This window comes from Zootoca vivipara, chromosome 1 (assembly GCF_963506605.1).
Source record: "Zootoca vivipara chromosome 1, rZooViv1.1, whole genome shotgun sequence".
NCBI classification, from domain to species: Eukaryota; Metazoa; Chordata; class Lepidosauria; order Squamata; family Lacertidae; genus Zootoca; species Zootoca vivipara.
The window spans coordinates 85,597,587-85,614,462 of record NC_083276.1 but is presented as its reverse complement, the minus strand read 5'-3'; the positions used below and the strand labels follow the sequence as shown (position 1 = coordinate 85,614,462).

At 49.3% G+C, this 16,876-nt stretch overlaps 1 protein-coding gene across 7 annotated transcripts; it reads right to left on the bottom strand.

The window, feature by feature from the left end:
* Positions 1 to 207: 207 nt before the first annotated feature.
* On the bottom strand, positions 208 to 16,735 carry ZNF142 (zinc finger protein 142). Of its 7 annotated transcripts, none has more exons than XM_035127502.2 (10): positions 16,558 to 16,734; positions 15,890 to 15,977; positions 13,144 to 13,454; positions 10,947 to 11,660; positions 10,151 to 10,387; positions 8,806 to 9,618; positions 7,584 to 7,761; positions 2,845 to 6,061; positions 2,028 to 2,133; positions 208 to 949 (listed from the first exon to the last, which is right to left on the bottom strand). In XM_035127502.2, exons 3-10 carry the CDS (start codon positions 13,403 to 13,405, stop codon positions 462 to 464), a joined length of 6,015 nt encoding a protein of 2,004 aa, XP_034983393.1. In that variant the 5' UTR covers positions 13,406 to 13,454; positions 15,890 to 15,977; positions 16,558 to 16,734; the 3' UTR covers positions 208 to 461. The 7 variants fall into 7 exon arrangements, with proteins under 7 accessions (XP_034983393.1, XP_034983382.1, XP_034983421.1 ...); XM_035127491.2 differs by having other exon boundaries at positions 15,894 to 15,977; XM_035127530.2 differs by lacking the exon at positions 16,558 to 16,734 and adding an exon at positions 16,467 to 16,487.
* Between the last annotated feature and the right edge of the window lie 141 nt (positions 16,736 to 16,876).

Genomic DNA, 16,876 nt, shown 5'->3' with positions numbered 1-16,876 from the left:
CTTTCAGTGGGGAGACCATTTCCCAATAGTGCAGACTTATTAGAAAACATGGGACCTTATGAGTAACTCTTCTCATACCAAGACCCTTCTTCAGAAGCCAGGCTCAATCCTCCCTCCCAACTTCTATAAAATATTGTTTCTCCCAGCACTCACCCCTTCACCTTGACTGCCTTATTGGACAAAGCAAAGAATTCAACACCATCAAAATTGCAAAGAAAGCTGGAGATCCCTTTTATACAGTCACATATTTTACATCCCATGTACAGATATGACTATAAAATATACACAATGGCATACGCCTGACCTATAGAGGCCAGTGTTTGTCCTAGCGGGCTTCAAACAACTTGGATGGGCACATCATGTGCTTCCAGGCCAAGGGCTTCCACCCACTTCCAGTTCATGGAAACCACAGCAAAGTGTCACCTCAATGTGCAAAGTCCATTTCCCCCCCCAGGATTGACTTAGCCATGTGGTGACACCTGGGCCTCGATCACCTCTGGGTGCTTGGAGGGAGGAATCTCCAGCTGAGCATCATGCAGGTGGACAGGAAGTGTACTAGGGTCCTTGCCCACCCCTTTGCTGAGATCCCCCTCCGTCCCGCCCTGCTCAGGGTGGTGCCTCTGCAGATGCTTGATCACTTGGAACTTCTGCTTGGCTTTGTAGCTGCAGTAGCGGCAGAAGAAAGGGTGCTCGTTGGTGTGCGTGAGATAGTGATGCCGCAAGCCGGCTGCCCACCGGAAACCCCGGTAGCAGACGTTGCAGACGTACGGCTTTTCCTCGCTGTGCTTCTTCAGGTGCGTCTTGAGGAGGAAGCGAGTCTTAAAGGCCTTCCCACACTGCTCACAGATGAAAGAGCGGGCCTCGCGGTGGCGCGTCTCCTTGTGGATGCGCAGGGCATCGGCACGGTTGGTGCAGTACTCGCACTCGTCACACTGATATGGCTTGATCCCTGTGTAGAAAGCAGAGAGCAACACATTGGAAGCAGGTGGGAGATGCCAGACCATCGAAACCAAGCCACAGCCCATGTGTCTTCCACCTCAACAGTGCTCAACATTGCCGCTCATCCATGTTCTGCAGGATGGTGCATGCCCTGGCGAAAGAAATGTCCCCAAATCTCCACCCAGTACTGCAGCCTCATATGTTGGCCTTGAACTATGGCTACAATATTCTAATGAAAACTCTTTCAGCAGCCCAAACGCTACCAGGCAGAAATGCTCTCAAATGGAAATAAGCGGTTGTATCAGACTCAGAGCAGGCCTATTAAATCAATGGACATGGCTAACTTAAGCCTGTTGATTTCAATGGGTATATGAGTGCCTGGCGTGCTCTGGTCCATGGGGTCACGAAGAGTCGGACACGACTAAATGACTACTCAACAACAACTCTAAGCACGGCCCAAGTTTCATCAGTGTGGCAGTCAGTGCATTATTAACCAGAAGGATTGGAGATGGAACAATGAAAGCAAGAGGCCTGCAAGGGTCCAACAATGGCTCCCAGGCACAGCCATGAAACTGGTAAGGACTAAACTTGTTAGCATGTAAGGAATGCCTTGAAATACATATTTCATGTACATATACATGTAAGGAATGCCTTGAAATACATATGCCTTTTGAAATACATATTTCAAAAATTGATGTGTACCAACACTTCCAAAAGCTACAGTCAGTTCTTTACTCTGATGTCCCCACCCAAAATAGATGCATTGGTGGACCAGCACCATCTCACAAGGGACAATAATCTGTCTAGTTATTCACAGAACAGACTACTGTCACATTTCTTCAAGAATCTACAGATCACCGTGCCTACTCTCATAAATCTAATTGTGACAAAAGAAATTTCTATCAAATCTGGACCATGCCAACTGTTTGCCTCTGCATACAGCTTCTGAAAGCTTACAAGAGGATCTGTTCTTCACATCATGTGAACAAAACACATGGCCCTGCAAGGCTTTATCCCCCAAGAGGGACAGAGGCTGCCTTTTCTAGCTCCTGAGTGCCCAGACCTCCACATTCCAGTGAATCACTTGCCTGTATGCTTTGTCATGTGGTACTTCAGTTGATTCACCCACTTGCACTTGTAGCCACATTCCGGGCAAAGGTACTTCCTCTCCTCCTTGTGTATGCGCATGTGATACTGGGCAGAGAGAGGGAGACAAACAAACGGGGGGGGGGGTCAAACATGTGGGACACCAACCTCAGAAGTGGTTTAATCCAGGTACTTGATTGGAACATTATTATGAACCCAGGAAACAAGGAAGACCAAACAGTGAAGCAAATGTATCAAAAGGTACATTTTGGGAAGAAGGGCAGGAGATAAACTGAATAAAGAAAAACAATTCACCCAGTGGACCTAGAAGGCAACCTGGATGATAGTCTTCTTGCATGAGGACAGAGAGGGAATTCTACGCACAGTAAGGCACTGAAAAGTCACAGTAACAAAGGCCAGACTTACACACCGCATCTGAGGCACTCCCTAGTCTTGTTTTTTGTTTTTGTTTTTCATTTCCACCTTTCAAAATGCATGCAGGAGAGGGGCAAGATTGGCTGAAGCATAAGAGAGAGTTGTAAGATTTCAAGAGAGGAGGAAGAGATCAGAATCACAGACTGGAAGCAGCCAGTCTAGCTGGGCTGAAAAAACCCCAGATAGCAACAGATGTTTCATATGGTCTGTCACTGAATGGCGATCATATTAGACAATTACTGGATAGGTTAAAACCAGAACAAATGAAGCTAAAGTTAAGTCCCTCCGAAAGGGAAAACAGATAGGTACATATTGGGCAGGGGGTGGACAAATCAGGCAAGGCAATCATTATCATCCATCATCCCAAGCATGGATGGCTCTCACCTTGAGGCGCGAAGGATCAGCGCAGGCGTACTGGCACAGGTGGCACTTGTAAGGCTTCTCCCCGGTGTGGATGCGGATGTGCCACGTGATCTTCTGCTTGTTCTTGGTGGCGTACTCGCAGTCGGAGCACTTGTAGATGCGGGTGCCACCGTGGCCCTTCATGTGGTGGTCCAGGACCAGCTGGTGGCAGCAGCCAAAGTCACAGAAGGAGCACCTGAGCGGCCTCTCGCTGGCCGCGGGGGGCTCATGGGCCTCCAAGTAGTGGCTCACCAGCTGCTGCCGCTCCTTGGCTGCGTAGCTGCAGATGTCGCAGCGGTGGCTGAAGTGCAGCTTCTTGTGCTCCTCCAGCTCCTCGCGGGTGCCCAGCGTGGCCTTGCAGGTGGCGCACTCCAGGTGCGGGTGCTGCTTCTGGACATGGCACTTGAGGGTAGCCTCGCTGTGGCAGACGAAGGCGCAGCGAGGGCAGGCGTAGGAGACCTTCTCCTCGTGCTGGCGCAGGGCATGCTGCTTGAGGGCAGTCTCCGAGCTGAAGCGGGCTTGGCAGTGGGCGCAGGCAAAGTTCAGCTCCCCCTGGTGGCAGCTGTTGACGTGGCGGGTGATGTCGTTCTGGATGTAGCCGCTGTAGTCGCAGAGCGGGCAGAAGTGGGTGGGCTTCTTCTCGTGGACCCGCAGGCGGTGGATGCGCAGCTTGGAGTTGGTGCCGAAAGTCTGGCCACAGGTGGGGCAGGCGATGCGGCCCACACCTGTGTGCAAGGACTGGTGGGCATCCAACCGGTAGCGCCGGGTGGTGCTGAACTCACAGTAAGGGCACTTGTGGGGCTTCTCGCCCTCGTGCTTAATGCGCACGTGCTGGCGCAGGCAGCGCACCTGCTTGCAGGTGAAGTCGCACTGGCGGCAGGCCAGCTGCGGCCGGCTGCTGTAGTACTTGCGGTGGAGCTTGCGGTGCAGTCGGAGCGCTGCCGCGGCCTTGGAGGTAAAGGGGCACAGCGCACAGCGGAACTCGCCCAGCTTCAGGCAGCCCCGCTTCTTGTGGGTCTTCAGGGCGCGCTCCTGGTGGCACGTGAAGGGGCAGGAGGGGCAGGAGAAGTGTCGCTTCTTGTGTGCGGTCACAGGGCGGGGAGAGCTTGCTCCCTCTGGCTCATTGGCCCGACCCATCTCCTTGCAGATGATTTGTCCATTTGCTTGCTGATCTCCGCCCTCTGAGTCCGCCGTGTGCTTGGTCCTTTCCAGCAGCTGGGTGGGATGAGCTTCAACGTGCCCCTCCAACTGGTGGATCTTAACAGCCCTCTTAGAACGGAACGGCTTAGAGCACAACGGGCAGCAGAACTGCTCTGAGCCACGGCAGCCATCCTCTACATGGGAGCGGATGGTGGATGCCCGTGAACAGGCAAAAGAACAGGCTTTGCAGCGGAACTTGTTCTGCTCCACATAGTATTTCTCCAAGGAATAGCTAGCTGTGTCAGCGGTAGCTCCTGGCAACTGTTCTTCTACCATGGTTTCAGGGACATCCTGAGATGGCTTCTCTTGCAAACTGATGGCCAAGGGCTGTGTGTTGGGAAGGACAGCGACCATAGACTCAGCATTCACAGGCCTCGGTTCTGCTTCCCAGGAAGCTTTTTGAAGCTTGCTCACTTCCTCGTCCGGGACTCCTGTCCCATTCTTCTTAACCTCCGCTATTTCCAGGCTCTTGCCATTGGGCTGTACAACAGCAGGCTGGTCTAAGCAGGATACTTTCCCGCCAGTCTTCTTCACGAGGGCCGGACATTTCTTAAGGAGGTGGGTATTCAGGCCTCTCTGCTGCTTGAAAATGGCCCCACACTCCTGGCACACCAAGGGGCATTTCCTGCCCTGACAGCCAGCTTTGCAGTGTACCAGCATGGACTTCTCCTTCCTGGTGATGTAAGAGCATTTCTCGCACTTGAAGACGCGGCTCTCGGACTGAACCACCAACATCTGCACCCTGCCTTCCAGGACCAGGGTTTCCGCTTGGTCCTTGTCCTGCCTCCTTAGAGCTTTCAGCACAGATTCTGAATCGGAGCCTTCTTCAGAGGGAGGAAGCATATCTTCTGGGGCAAGGAGAGTCTCATGGCCAGTAACAGGTCGAAGAGAATCTTGCTTTGACCCCTTTGGCCAAGCTTCCTGTATACTCGGTTCTTTGCACCCCAGTCCCTGCTCAGGGCTGGGTGGTGCCTGCTGAAGTTCAGAGTCCCGCCCATCATCCTTGCTGTTCCCCAGATCCTGCTGAGCATCTTTTTTGCTCTCTTCACCAGTCCTTGACCCAGCACCTTTCTCCAGCTCCATCTCTCTGTCCTCATGGACCTCTGCCTCCTCCTCAAAGTCAGGGATGTCGTCGAGAGCAGATTCGCTGTCCTCCAAGAGGAGGGACTCCTTGGAACCTAATGCTTCATAGGCCGATTCCACCGCCTTACAATTCAGGGCCTCCCCACTGTCTGGCATTGCTGTGGGCATCTCCTCAGCCAGCTGCTCTGGGTGAGAGCTGCACAGGGTCTCCAGATGCAGTGTGCAAGTCGTACTGCCCGATTCCCCTGAGCCCTTAGGAAAGGCTTTGGTTGAGTGTTCCTCTGAAGGGGCTGCATCTGTCTTGCTATGGTCTTGCCCTCCCACCACTTCCTCTCTCCCGGTCTCAGCACTGCCTTCACTCCCAAAGAGAGACATGATGAAAGTCTCCTGGGGGCCATCCTCCTCCTGGACCTCTGAAACAAGGGCCTTGGTGTTGTCATGCCTCCTGGGGAGGGAGGGGCTGGGCTCAGCATGGAGAGTCATTGCCAGGTTGTAACTGAACAGCACCTCGGTCGAGGTGACCTCCAGCTCCTTGCTGGCATAGTTCTCCTGCCAGCCCTTGTCACCGGGCACATAGCCGTGGACCTTGCGCTTGTGGAAGAAAAGGCTGGTATTGCTGAAGGTGCGGTAAGGGCACAGGGCGCAACGGAACTCCCTCTGCTTGGTGTGCTTGCAATTCTCATGGTTGAGCAGGGCTTGCTTGTATTTGGTCTGGTAGCTGCAGTACTGACACTGGAAGATGGGAGACTGGTAGTTCTGGGAGTGTTTCGCCTGCATGTGCTTCTGCAGCTCATACTTGCGCTTGCAAGCAAAGCCACACACCTCACAGATCAAGGACTTGCCCTGGTGGCGCAGCTTGTGGCTGCTCAGCTGGTCGGCCCGGTGGCAGCGGTAGGAACACTGGTTACACTGATACCTGGTTGGACACAAAACAAGAGTGGGTCAAGGCTGTGGAAGGAGAAAGAATTGCCGGCGCAGAGCTGCTTCACACAGCTCTTTCAAGCAAAGAGAACACTTCCCGGTAATTGTCACCCACCAACAACCCTGTGAAGCCAGTAATTAAATCCCATTTTGAAAACTGGGCAAAAGGAGGCGAGAGTGGGGAAATACTTAATAAAGGACCACCCAAAAACTTCACAGCTAAGCCGGAATTTGAATCTGGGTTTCCCCACAGCGAAACCTCATGGCTCTCATGCCAGCTTGTGGAATCTAGTAGACCTTGGTTCCAGGCCCAGGGATAGGTGTCCCTGGCAAATTCTGAGTTTGTAAGCAAAGGCTCATTTTTTCTGAACAATGGGAGTGGCTTCCCTTTTGGTTCTCCTTCTGTAACAGTCATGCAACCATTCTAATGAAGGAGTGGAATAGTCTTTGTATGCAATGGGGGGAAGTCTATGCACTCCTCTTATTCAAAAAGACTTAATATACACTCTGGTACAGGAGACAAGGGGTGGACTGGTTTTTTTATATATATATAAAAAGTATTTCAAAGAATAGATTTTGAAATGTGGGGACCTGGTAAGGAACTTATAACTTTGCAATCTTGTTTCTAGAGTGTTATGTTTGTTATCCTTACAGAAAACACCACCACTACCATCCAGATTGGAAGGGGCTTGAAGAGCATTTCCACAGCTCTGAAACTCTGCCATGTGACAAGCCCTTAAATAAAACAAATCCATCAAAAAGGCATGCTAAATTGTTGTTTTTAATCCATTTAGTTTTGCCTCTTAGTGCTCTAGTGCTACCAACCATCAAATGCTGATGGATCTTCCAAGACTAAGTCCACCATCAATCACAGACATCTTGAGTAGAATCCAAGTTGCCAGTCACAGCATTTAGGAATTGCTCCCAAGTTGTCTCACATCAGTCCTGCTTGAATGTATGCAGACTGGTTTCTGAATCTAATTCACACATTCAGGTTGCCAACTTAAATCATTACACGGCAAATAAAGATACAATGACCTCATATAATTTCCCAGGCTGGGGCCCCATTCTGTATCACTACCTGAGAAACAATGGTCTTTGGTGACTTGGGGTAGATTTAAATGGCAGTGAACTTAAGAAAATGGGGTTGAGTGATAACTTCACAAGCACATGGTGAGACTAACAGGGGAGCAACAGTCTCACCATGTGCTTGTGTAGTTTACAGGTTTACACACACACACACACACACACACACATCAAGTCAGCCTTTGGTGGCTTCATATTAGTCAAGTCTACCCAGATGCTAGCAGCTATCATCCAATTTATGTAATAGGTTAATTCAGCATAACTACTACTCCAGCTCAGCCCTTGAATCCACCATTAAAATATCATGGCACCTGTGGTTTCTTTGATCCACAGACATGTCTACTGACCCAAACATGGCTTCAGCTCTGTGTACGGATTACTTCCTGATACAGGAAACAAGCCAGGGGAAGGGGAAGGGGGTCTCTCAGTACCTCAGATCTCCTGTGTGCTTCCGCATGTGAACATTCAGGTAGTGCTTCCACTTTGTCACATAGCCACACTCGGTGCACATGTAGTTCTTGTCGTCAGAGTGGGTCAGCATATGCTTGGAAAGGTAGCTCACGTCTCGGCAAGTGAAGTCGCACAGCTGGCATTTGTGAGGCTTCTCTCCTACAGTCACAGAGCAAACCAGAAGCTGTGGACTGACAGTCCTGCCCGCCGTGCCCCTTGAGGGCAGCAGATTTCAATTTAAAATGAGGCCCTACTACTTTGCCCCGCCCCACAAAAAACCTCAAAATAAACAGTAGCATTTCCTTCCCACAGCATATTGCTATACTGTCACTGCAAATGGATGCCGCCCAGGTTTCAGCCATGTGTGGCACTGCCCTCAACCATCATGCCTTCCCACAGTGTAAGTGTAGAGGTGAGTGGCAATGATCCCATTGGCTAAGCAGCAATCCCTGCCTCTTTCTCACTCCAAAGCAGGGAGGAAGACTAATGCTGCTTGGCCGCTGCATTACCACGGCACTGCGAGTGCCTTCGCCATGCAGGGCCACAAACTGGAAAGTCCTCCACGTTTCTGCCCCTTCCTGCTCTGGAGGGGCTTGCTGGGAGGTTGGGGTGGGCAGGTAAATGCGGCAGTGCCCTAAGCACCTTCACCTAGCTGCATCCAAGGCTGCTAGCTGGGAAAGGGAAAGGCTGCTGGGAAATTCTGTACAAGAAGAACAAGTCTAACCTGTGGGTGATCAATCTATATCTGAATTTAAGTCTCCCTTCATCACAATGATCAAAGTAGTCAGAGGTCTGGAAGGCGTTTCATTTCAAGTTTAGAATATATGAATTTCATTATTTCACACCTTTCCTCTAAGGAGCATGAGGCGGCACCTGTAGTTCCCCCCCCCCCAGCCCCCACAAAAACCCTGTGAGGCTAGTTAAGTCTGAGAATATGTGACTGGCCCAAGAAAAACCCAGTGAAAGCTTCAGAGAATCAGGAATATGAACCTAGGTCTCCCTAGTCCTGCAGTATACAAATAAGGCAACCGACTCCATAGTGGGAAAGGGTAGAACTAAAGAAGTAGGAGCAGGTAGGAAAATTAGGACTACAGGCATGCCATTCAGAGCACTATGAGAGAGCAGGAGACAAAGGGGACAAGCAAACAAGCAGACACGTTCCAGAACTTCCCTAGGAGTCCCTATGCAGGTTAGCAAACTTGCCTGTGTGGAGCAGCATGTGGCGGATGAGGACCCTCTTGTGCGCCGTGGCGAAGTTGCACTCGGTGCACTTGTGGATCTTTTCGCTGGCGTGCATCTTGCCCACGTGGTCGTGGAATTCCACAGAGTTGAATGTGGCAAAGGGGCAGAAGCTGCACTGGAGCTGCTCGCTCCCCGGGTGCCCTTGCTTCTTATGCTTGCGGAAGACGTGCTTGTTGGAGCAGATGAAGTCACACTGCTGGCAGTGGAAGGCGTAGTGCGTCTTGCGATGCGCTTCCATGGCCTCTGCGGTGGGGAAGAGCAGGGAGCAGGCATAGTACTTGCACTCCACCGCTTTGATGTAATGCGCCTCCCTGACGTGCCGCAGGAAGTCCTTGCGGTCCTCAGTGCAGTAGCCGCAGTCAGCCTGGAAGCAGCTCAGCTGCTTGGGCTCTGCCTTGTGGGTCTTCAGGTGCTCTTTGAGGGCGTGGCTGAGCTTGAACGTCTCCTTGCACACAGGACAGGAGTAAACGTCCGAGTAGAAGTTGGAGATGTCCTCGTGCATGCTGGCCATGTGCCTGTTGAGGGCATTCTTCTCCACGGAGCTGTAGTGGCAGAGCGGGCAGCGGTGGGCCTTCTCCCCATTCTCACGCATCATGTGGATCTTCAGCTTGCTCTTGCTGGTGAAGAACTTCTGGCAGTTTGGGCACTGCAGCCTGGGGTCAGGGAAGTGGAGGTGAAGGTGTTCCACCAGGTGAGTCCGCTTCTTGAAGCAACGCTTGCACTCTGGACACATGTGGGTCTTGAACAGGTATTTGGAGTCCTCGACCGCACCTTCTGCAATGAGAGGAGCATGCCTTAAGTGCAGAGGAATGAATAAAAGGGCCTTTGGTAATGCTCCAGAAGTCTATTTTGCCTGCCTCTCATCTCTAGCAATAATAGTTGTTCTGAACTGCAATCTCTTCCCGTGTTCTCTCTACCCTACAATAAAGATTTATTGCAACGGCCTATAACAGTAGAGATTTTTTTTTACAGATGTAAAATTTATCTAGAACCCCCACCCTATGATTTTGAGATTTTGGGATAATTGGGAATCAGTTAGCACCCACTAGAGAATAGCCAATGCATTCAATGCTCCATCCCACTCCAAAGAAAAGAAAGCATCACGAATAGATTTCCAAGCAGAAGTGGGAACTAATGTGTGAAATAGTTTGCCTCTGAACTCAGGAAAGAAAACAAGCAGTTCAGGCAGGCAGACCCTCTTCAAATATAGGGCATGCTGTAATATGCCTGTGCATTTGCTGTTTGGCAAAGCTTTTCTAAGAAATGCCAGAAACTGTACTGCTTGCAAATGAATGCAAGTCTCTACCTTTGATCAGCTGAGCCTTTGTTCTTTTAGAAGACGCTTTCTTCTCAAAGCTCTCCTTCACCACCACCTCCTCCTCCTCCTGAAATTCATCCCCTGTGTCTTCCTTGGGTCCTGAGTCCTCAGGGGGCACATGACTGCTACCAACATGTGCCCCCAGGTCAGGCTGCATTTCAGTCACATTCCAACCACTCTGAACTTCCAAGCAATTCTCAGCCTTGCTCAGTGGTTCTTCCCTTCCTTGGAAAGAAAATGAAACATAAACCAGGGACTTGATTTGTTTATAGAGAAAAGGCTTGAGATGAGCAAATGATAACATGCAAATAAATGCAAATTGAGAACCAGGCAAAGGGAAGTAGAACAGGAACTAGAAAAGAGGGTTAAAAGTAAGACACATAAAAAGTTGGGATAAGACCTTCATGGTTTGACAGAGAGGAGGATTAAACTTTAGGCATTTTCAAAGGGAGAGCTGCTCTCGGCTACTGCATTCCCCCAACTTTCCCACCGTTTCAAATCCCTTTCCCTGCCATTGTTCACCTTTCAGAATCTACCACCACCTTTTCATGCTATAATTTTCCACATCCACAAATAATATCATTCCACAAAGCCGGCTGGCTAATGGAACTTCACCCCTTTACCCCTGCCTATGGCATTGTCTCTAAGTGACGTGGAAGCTGTCACAAAAGTGAGTTAAGAGACCCCTAGGATCCAGTGGGGTTTTTTAAGAAGTAGGTGGCTGGCATCACTCCAAAGCATTCCCCCTTCTGCCCACCCTAGTCTCTTCCTCAGCCCCAAGTACCTGATGTTAGAAGCAGATGATGGGCGAGCCGCTTTCCCACTATGGCAGTGAAGCTGTGCTCACTGTTCTCAGCAACTGCTCCCGTCTCCAGCACTGCCTCCACATCCTGCTGTGTGGCCTCCTGCAGATGGCTGTGTCGGTGCTGCCCAAACTGCTTGGTGTTTCCACTGATGAAGTCACAGCGCCTACAGTGAAATGGGAAGTGGCTTCTTCGGTGAAGGTCCATGTCCTCTCGGCTTCGGAACAAGAGTGAGCAGCCACGGTAGCTGCAGGTGACCGGGCACACCTGGTGGATGTGACGCAGGTGCCCCCGGAGTTGCTTGCGATCCTCCGAGCTGAAATGACAGCCTTCCTCAAAGCAGACTTGGGGACCCATAGGTTTTTGGTGGTCCCTAAAATGCTCCTTCAGCTCAGTGGGCAAGGCAAACTCCACCTGGCAAACGGGGCACAAAAGGGGATCGGTGCAGAATTCAGGGTCCTGCCTGCTTCTATCCAGCAAGCCCTGTGCTTGTACCTCGTGGACTGCAGACTGCTCTCCAGAGACAGCCAGGCTCTGGCTTGTAAGGCCCAGTGGTAGCTCTTGGAGCTGAGGAATGCTTGCAAGTTGTCCTCTGGGGAGCTCAATGCACTGATGCTGGGAAAGCAGGCCGGGGTCAGAGAAGCTCTGCCCACACCGTTCGCAGAAATAGAGCTCCACAACTTTGACCAAAACCTCTGCAAGGAGATATTTTTAAAAAACCAAAAACCAGCTGAGAATAAGGTAGAAAAAAATCCACACACACCTACCTCATGCCTCAGTTCAAATTTTGTCCGAGGCAAAATTTACTAAAAATCGTGTCAGCTTACAGGCAAGGATTCTCCAAAGCTCTGTCACAGCCATCAGCATATAGGTGGAGAGTCATCTATAAGAACTGTTATCAGAACACAGGATTTAATTCAAATGGGCTGAGTGGGGGGCACTCTCCATGCTTCAGGTGTTTAGAACCATGCCCAAACATTTTCACAGGAAAAGATCACCAGTTTGGTTGGAAGGAGGGCAATGGTAGGCCCAGTACTTAATTTTCAAATGTGTCCCTTACTATCCTGTCTCAGTGTGCACCACCTATATGAATCTTGCCTCTCAAATTCCTTTACAAGACCAATCACTCCCTTGTAAGCTTCCAACTCCTTAACACCCAAGCCCCCTTCCCACATGCCACCACCGAAACATCCCTGCTAGTGGTGTCTTCTCCTCCATTAAACACCCTACCCTACTTTGCTATAAATATGGTACCCTAGCAAATCCTATGGTCTTGATGTGCTCCAGGGCACTGCACTGTACTCTCCCATCTCCTGTACCCCTCATGCTCCTCAGCACCTGTGCTGCTAAAAGAGACAGGGGCAGAGGATGGTGTTGAAGCACACAGTTTTAGCCCCTTTGCAAGCTGCCTGACATAAACTTCTTAGCCCTAAAGATAGTTCAGTCATTTGTACTGAGTATGGCAGAGGCACTGCAGACAAAACTGCAGACCTCAAAGAACATACTAAGGCCTCTGGTCCTTAAATTCCATGGCATTGGTCCAATACTTATCACCACGGCATTGAAAGGTAGCTCCCATAAGCAGCCTTATGAAGGTGCAGCAAACAGATCCAAGGTAAGCTTCATGCCTATTGCAAGCTCAGCACTATCCCATCAAATATGATGAAAATAAATCCCTGCCTCCTCCTATTAGGCAAATACACCTTGCACCTTTTCCATCTCAGCTGCTCACAGTGCCTCAAGCAAATCTAGCCACAGTCATAGTTTATCATGGTGACTTGCTGGACAATTGATAATAACAAGGACCCAGGAACCCCGATTAGAACACAATCTCCATTCCCTCCACTTCTAGAGCAGATAACAGAATGTGGCAGGTATCCCTTCTCCCAGATAACAGATGTACAAACCTTACCCTCATTATTTCCTGCATTTATTCACTGCTGACTACTTAAAATGTCTCAAAGCAACCTTCATTACAGAATACAGCATCAGGTGCAGAAAAGCCAGGCTACTCTTCCACAAGTCTCTTTTGTACCATACCTAAGATCCTACGGCTTCTCTCTGCTGCTCCTTTAGAATACAAATGCTACATGACAGAAACCACTCACACTAAAAGATGACAGTGACAAAGTGGTTCATTGTTACATGGTTACGAAGACCTATCTGGGCACAACATACCTGTAGTGCTGCCAGGATTGCTGAGGGACATGCTGCTAGTCACGGCTTCTACAAATATTTCAACACCAGCAGTTTCTGTTCCTACCACAGAAGCCTCTGTTAAAAGCAAGCTTTGTCCCACCACTAAGTTCTCACTGGAGATGCTATGGTTGTTCTCATTTCCTGCATCTGTTGAGCCGGGTAGCAAGAGCTCCTGGCATAGTGTGTTCATCTTGTCTCCTCCCACAGGTTCCGTTGTAACTGCTCCCGTGCTCATTGTCATTCACTCCTCAATGTAGTCTTGCACCATGACATAAAGTGGGGTACGGCTCCTGTTAAAAACATAGCAAGAAAATGGTACCATTGCTTTCCTGAAGAGAAGCAACCAAGGATTAAACAAGGATTTTTCAAAATAAATGAGTATGGGTGGTTTTGTAATGCCCAATATTAACTGTTAGCTTTGTTAGTATTAGGCAGTTGTTGGAGTTGGAAACCATGTCTGCTTAAGTAGAAAGCTCAACAGGACAGTATTTGGCTCAGGTTGGGAAAATTCAGGATAGTCATGGATTTGCTTTCCTGCAGAAGAGAAGCACAGAGGAAAGATGAAAGTTTATGCAGCTAGGTCAGTGGTTTTTATAATCAACTATGGCAGTGATGGTGAACCTATGACACGCGTGTCAGACGTGACACACAGAGCCCTCACTGCCGGCACACGTGATGGCCCATTCACGCTGCTGCTGCTGTTGTTTTTTCCCCATTTGTTCTCCTGCTCCTCCTCACGTAAAACCCCCGGATCCTTTTTGTTGTTGTTGCTGGTAGCCAGAGATTCTGTTCGGCAATTGGTCTGTTTTTCAATTTGCTGAGTCAGTGGCTGTTTCTGATTTAACCCTTTCTGTGCTGGTTTTTTGGCGCTTTGGCAGACTATGTCGGTGCTGCATGTTAGTTCCAGTGAAGGTATTATTCGTCATTTATTTCTGTTCTCTCTCCCCCCCCCCCAAAGCTCCAAAACTTTGGTCAGGGAGAAGGGAGCAGTGGAATGCTGCAGTTATATATTACAATTATACATTTTTGTTATTTAAACTATAAATATCACGAAATTATGGTTTTTTTTCTCGAAGTGACACACCACCCAAGTTATGCTCGGTTTTTTGGTGAATTTTGACACACCAAGCTCAAAAGGTTGCCTATCACTGAACTATGGAACAGACCAAAACCCAACTGTATGGAGGCTTAAGGCAAATTGCTGAAGAATTTAGAGCTGAAAACACTTGCTGAAAACACTTTGATAGTCTTTATCACAGCATCTAGGCTGTCAAAACATAATAGGGCTTGCTCTTCCATTAGATAAGACAGCAATTTATTGGGATATTTCCAGCCCACCCTCACAGCCTGAAGAGGTTTTGCCAGACTACTTCCACTGGCCAGCACAGTCTACTGTCTTCTATTAGCTCAGTTAAAAGCATCTCCATTACTGCAAAACATTTTACATCCCAGAACCAATATGCAGAATGTTCTGCTTTAGCAACACAGCAGAGCCCAACACTACAATCCTGCATACTTCTTCCTGAACTAGATTATATATAGAATACCAAGCTGTTCTTCTTCACTCTAGCTGGTAAAGGTATGTTAATTCTTCGTGTGTAAAGCCCAGTACTTTAATCAATCAGGAACACTCTCTCCAGATTTCTTTCTTCAAAGCTTGGAGTCTAAACACCTTGGTAATAGTTTCATTTACAGCTGAACTCCACTGCATTCATTCCAGATAAACCTGGCTCAGAGATGGGCAGTTGTAACTGGATGAAAAGCTAATTTCCAGGATTAGACTCACACTGGGACATACATTTTGGGGGTTTGAATTAGCTTCTTGTAAGAACAGCACACAGAACTGCCTACTGGCACACAGTAAAAACCACAACTATCTAATCATTTTGGCATGCATCTGCAGATAATCACCCCCAAGACTGTTTAGAGCAGGCATGGGCAAACTCGGCCCTCCAGATGTTTTGGGACTACAACTCCCATCATCCCTGACTACTGGCCCTGTTAGCTAGGGATCATGGGACTTGTAGTCCCAAAACATCTGGAGGGCCGAGTTTGCCTATGCCTGGTTTAGAGGAAAGATTCCAGACCAAATTAACATAAGTAACAGCGTGCTAGATATGCAAGTGCCATGTATGCTTGATGATATAGTTATTTCTATGATTAATAAAACTTCCAGAAAAAATGAAGGGTACTGCCCATTTAGAATTAAAAGTCCTGTCAGCTTCTGCCAAACTTTCTCCCACTGTTGTTCCCCTGTAAATGGTATTTAGAAACATGATATCCCTGGACCTGGATGCAGAATATAGCCATCACGCCTAGAAACCACTAATAGCCTTATTGTCTGTGAATTTGTCTAGCTTCCCTATTAAAGTAACACGAACTGCTGGCCACCAGTACATATTGTGGAAGTGAGTTCCATACCTTAATTACACACTGTATAAAGAAGTCCTTCCTTCTGTACAGTATATCCTGAATCTCCTACCCTTCAGCTCTGTTAGATGGCCACAGGTTCCAGTATTAGGAGGGAAGGAGAAAAGCATTTTTCTGTTTGCCTTCTCTACACCATGCATCGTTTTATACACATCTTACCATATCCCCTCTCTTGCATGTTTTTGGATAGCAGCTGGCAAGTGATCCCAACTAGCTGGGGTAAAGCAGCCCTGCAGGAATCTAGCCACCTGACTGGGTGATGAAGCGGGCTTTAAGGCAATGAGGCTGAACTTACACACCCAGTTTCCTCTCCTCCTCCTGGTGGGCTTCTTCTGCAGCCGCCCAGGCTCCCGGTGCCAGGCGTGGGCCATCTTTACTGCTCTCTGAAGTGCAAGAGAAGAGAAAGAGAGGAAAAAACACGGATATTTTGAGGGAAAGAATGAACGAGGATGCCTGAGGCAGAATGACCAGTATCCAACTCCAGGACTCAGCTTAGTCCGGGGGGGGGGGCTTCCTTTTCAGGCCATGATCCACCCACCCCGACCCCATTACAAAGCACACATACAATAGCATTAGGGGGCCAACGAGTCTTTGGGAGCACCTTTTGCCTTCCTTGCACCCCTCCGCGAGTCTTGGAGGGGCCACCCAAGTCAACTCACCACCGGGCACCTCCTTCCCTTTCCCTCTTTGGCTTGCTTGCCCACCGCCTTCCCCCACAGCCCCTCCCCAATTAAAACAAAACAAAAGCTCTTCCTTTCACTTCTCCACCCCCCCCCCACCCAGAAGGAAGAGCGAGACTCATCCCCCCTCCCACCTTTGTGTGGCCCAGAGCCCGCTCCCACCCCGCAACTCTATGGTAACTGCTGACTGACGTTCCAGGACCAGAGGCGGCACCATAAAGGGAAGCTTTCCAGAGCGACTTCCAGGGATTGCCGTAACCGCTTTAAAGGGGTTAATCTTCACCTCGCAAGTCCAGAACCCAGGCAGGCAGGCAGGCAAATCCAGAGGCAAATGGTTGGGCTGGCGCGACCGCGAAGGAAAAAATATAGACACGTAACGCTCCCTCAGGGACCATAGAGTGCCGGAAAACGCGTCCGCTCTCCTGTCACATATAAGCACAGGAAATGCCGACTTCGGTCCAACTTCCGCCTTCTGAAGCTGGGGGGTTATCGTAGAGATAGAAAAAGGTGAGAGTTGCGCACTACGCTTATCGTAACTTCTGATTTAGGATCGAATTCTCATTCCTGCTGCAAGATATACATATGATTCACCCCGAAGATGT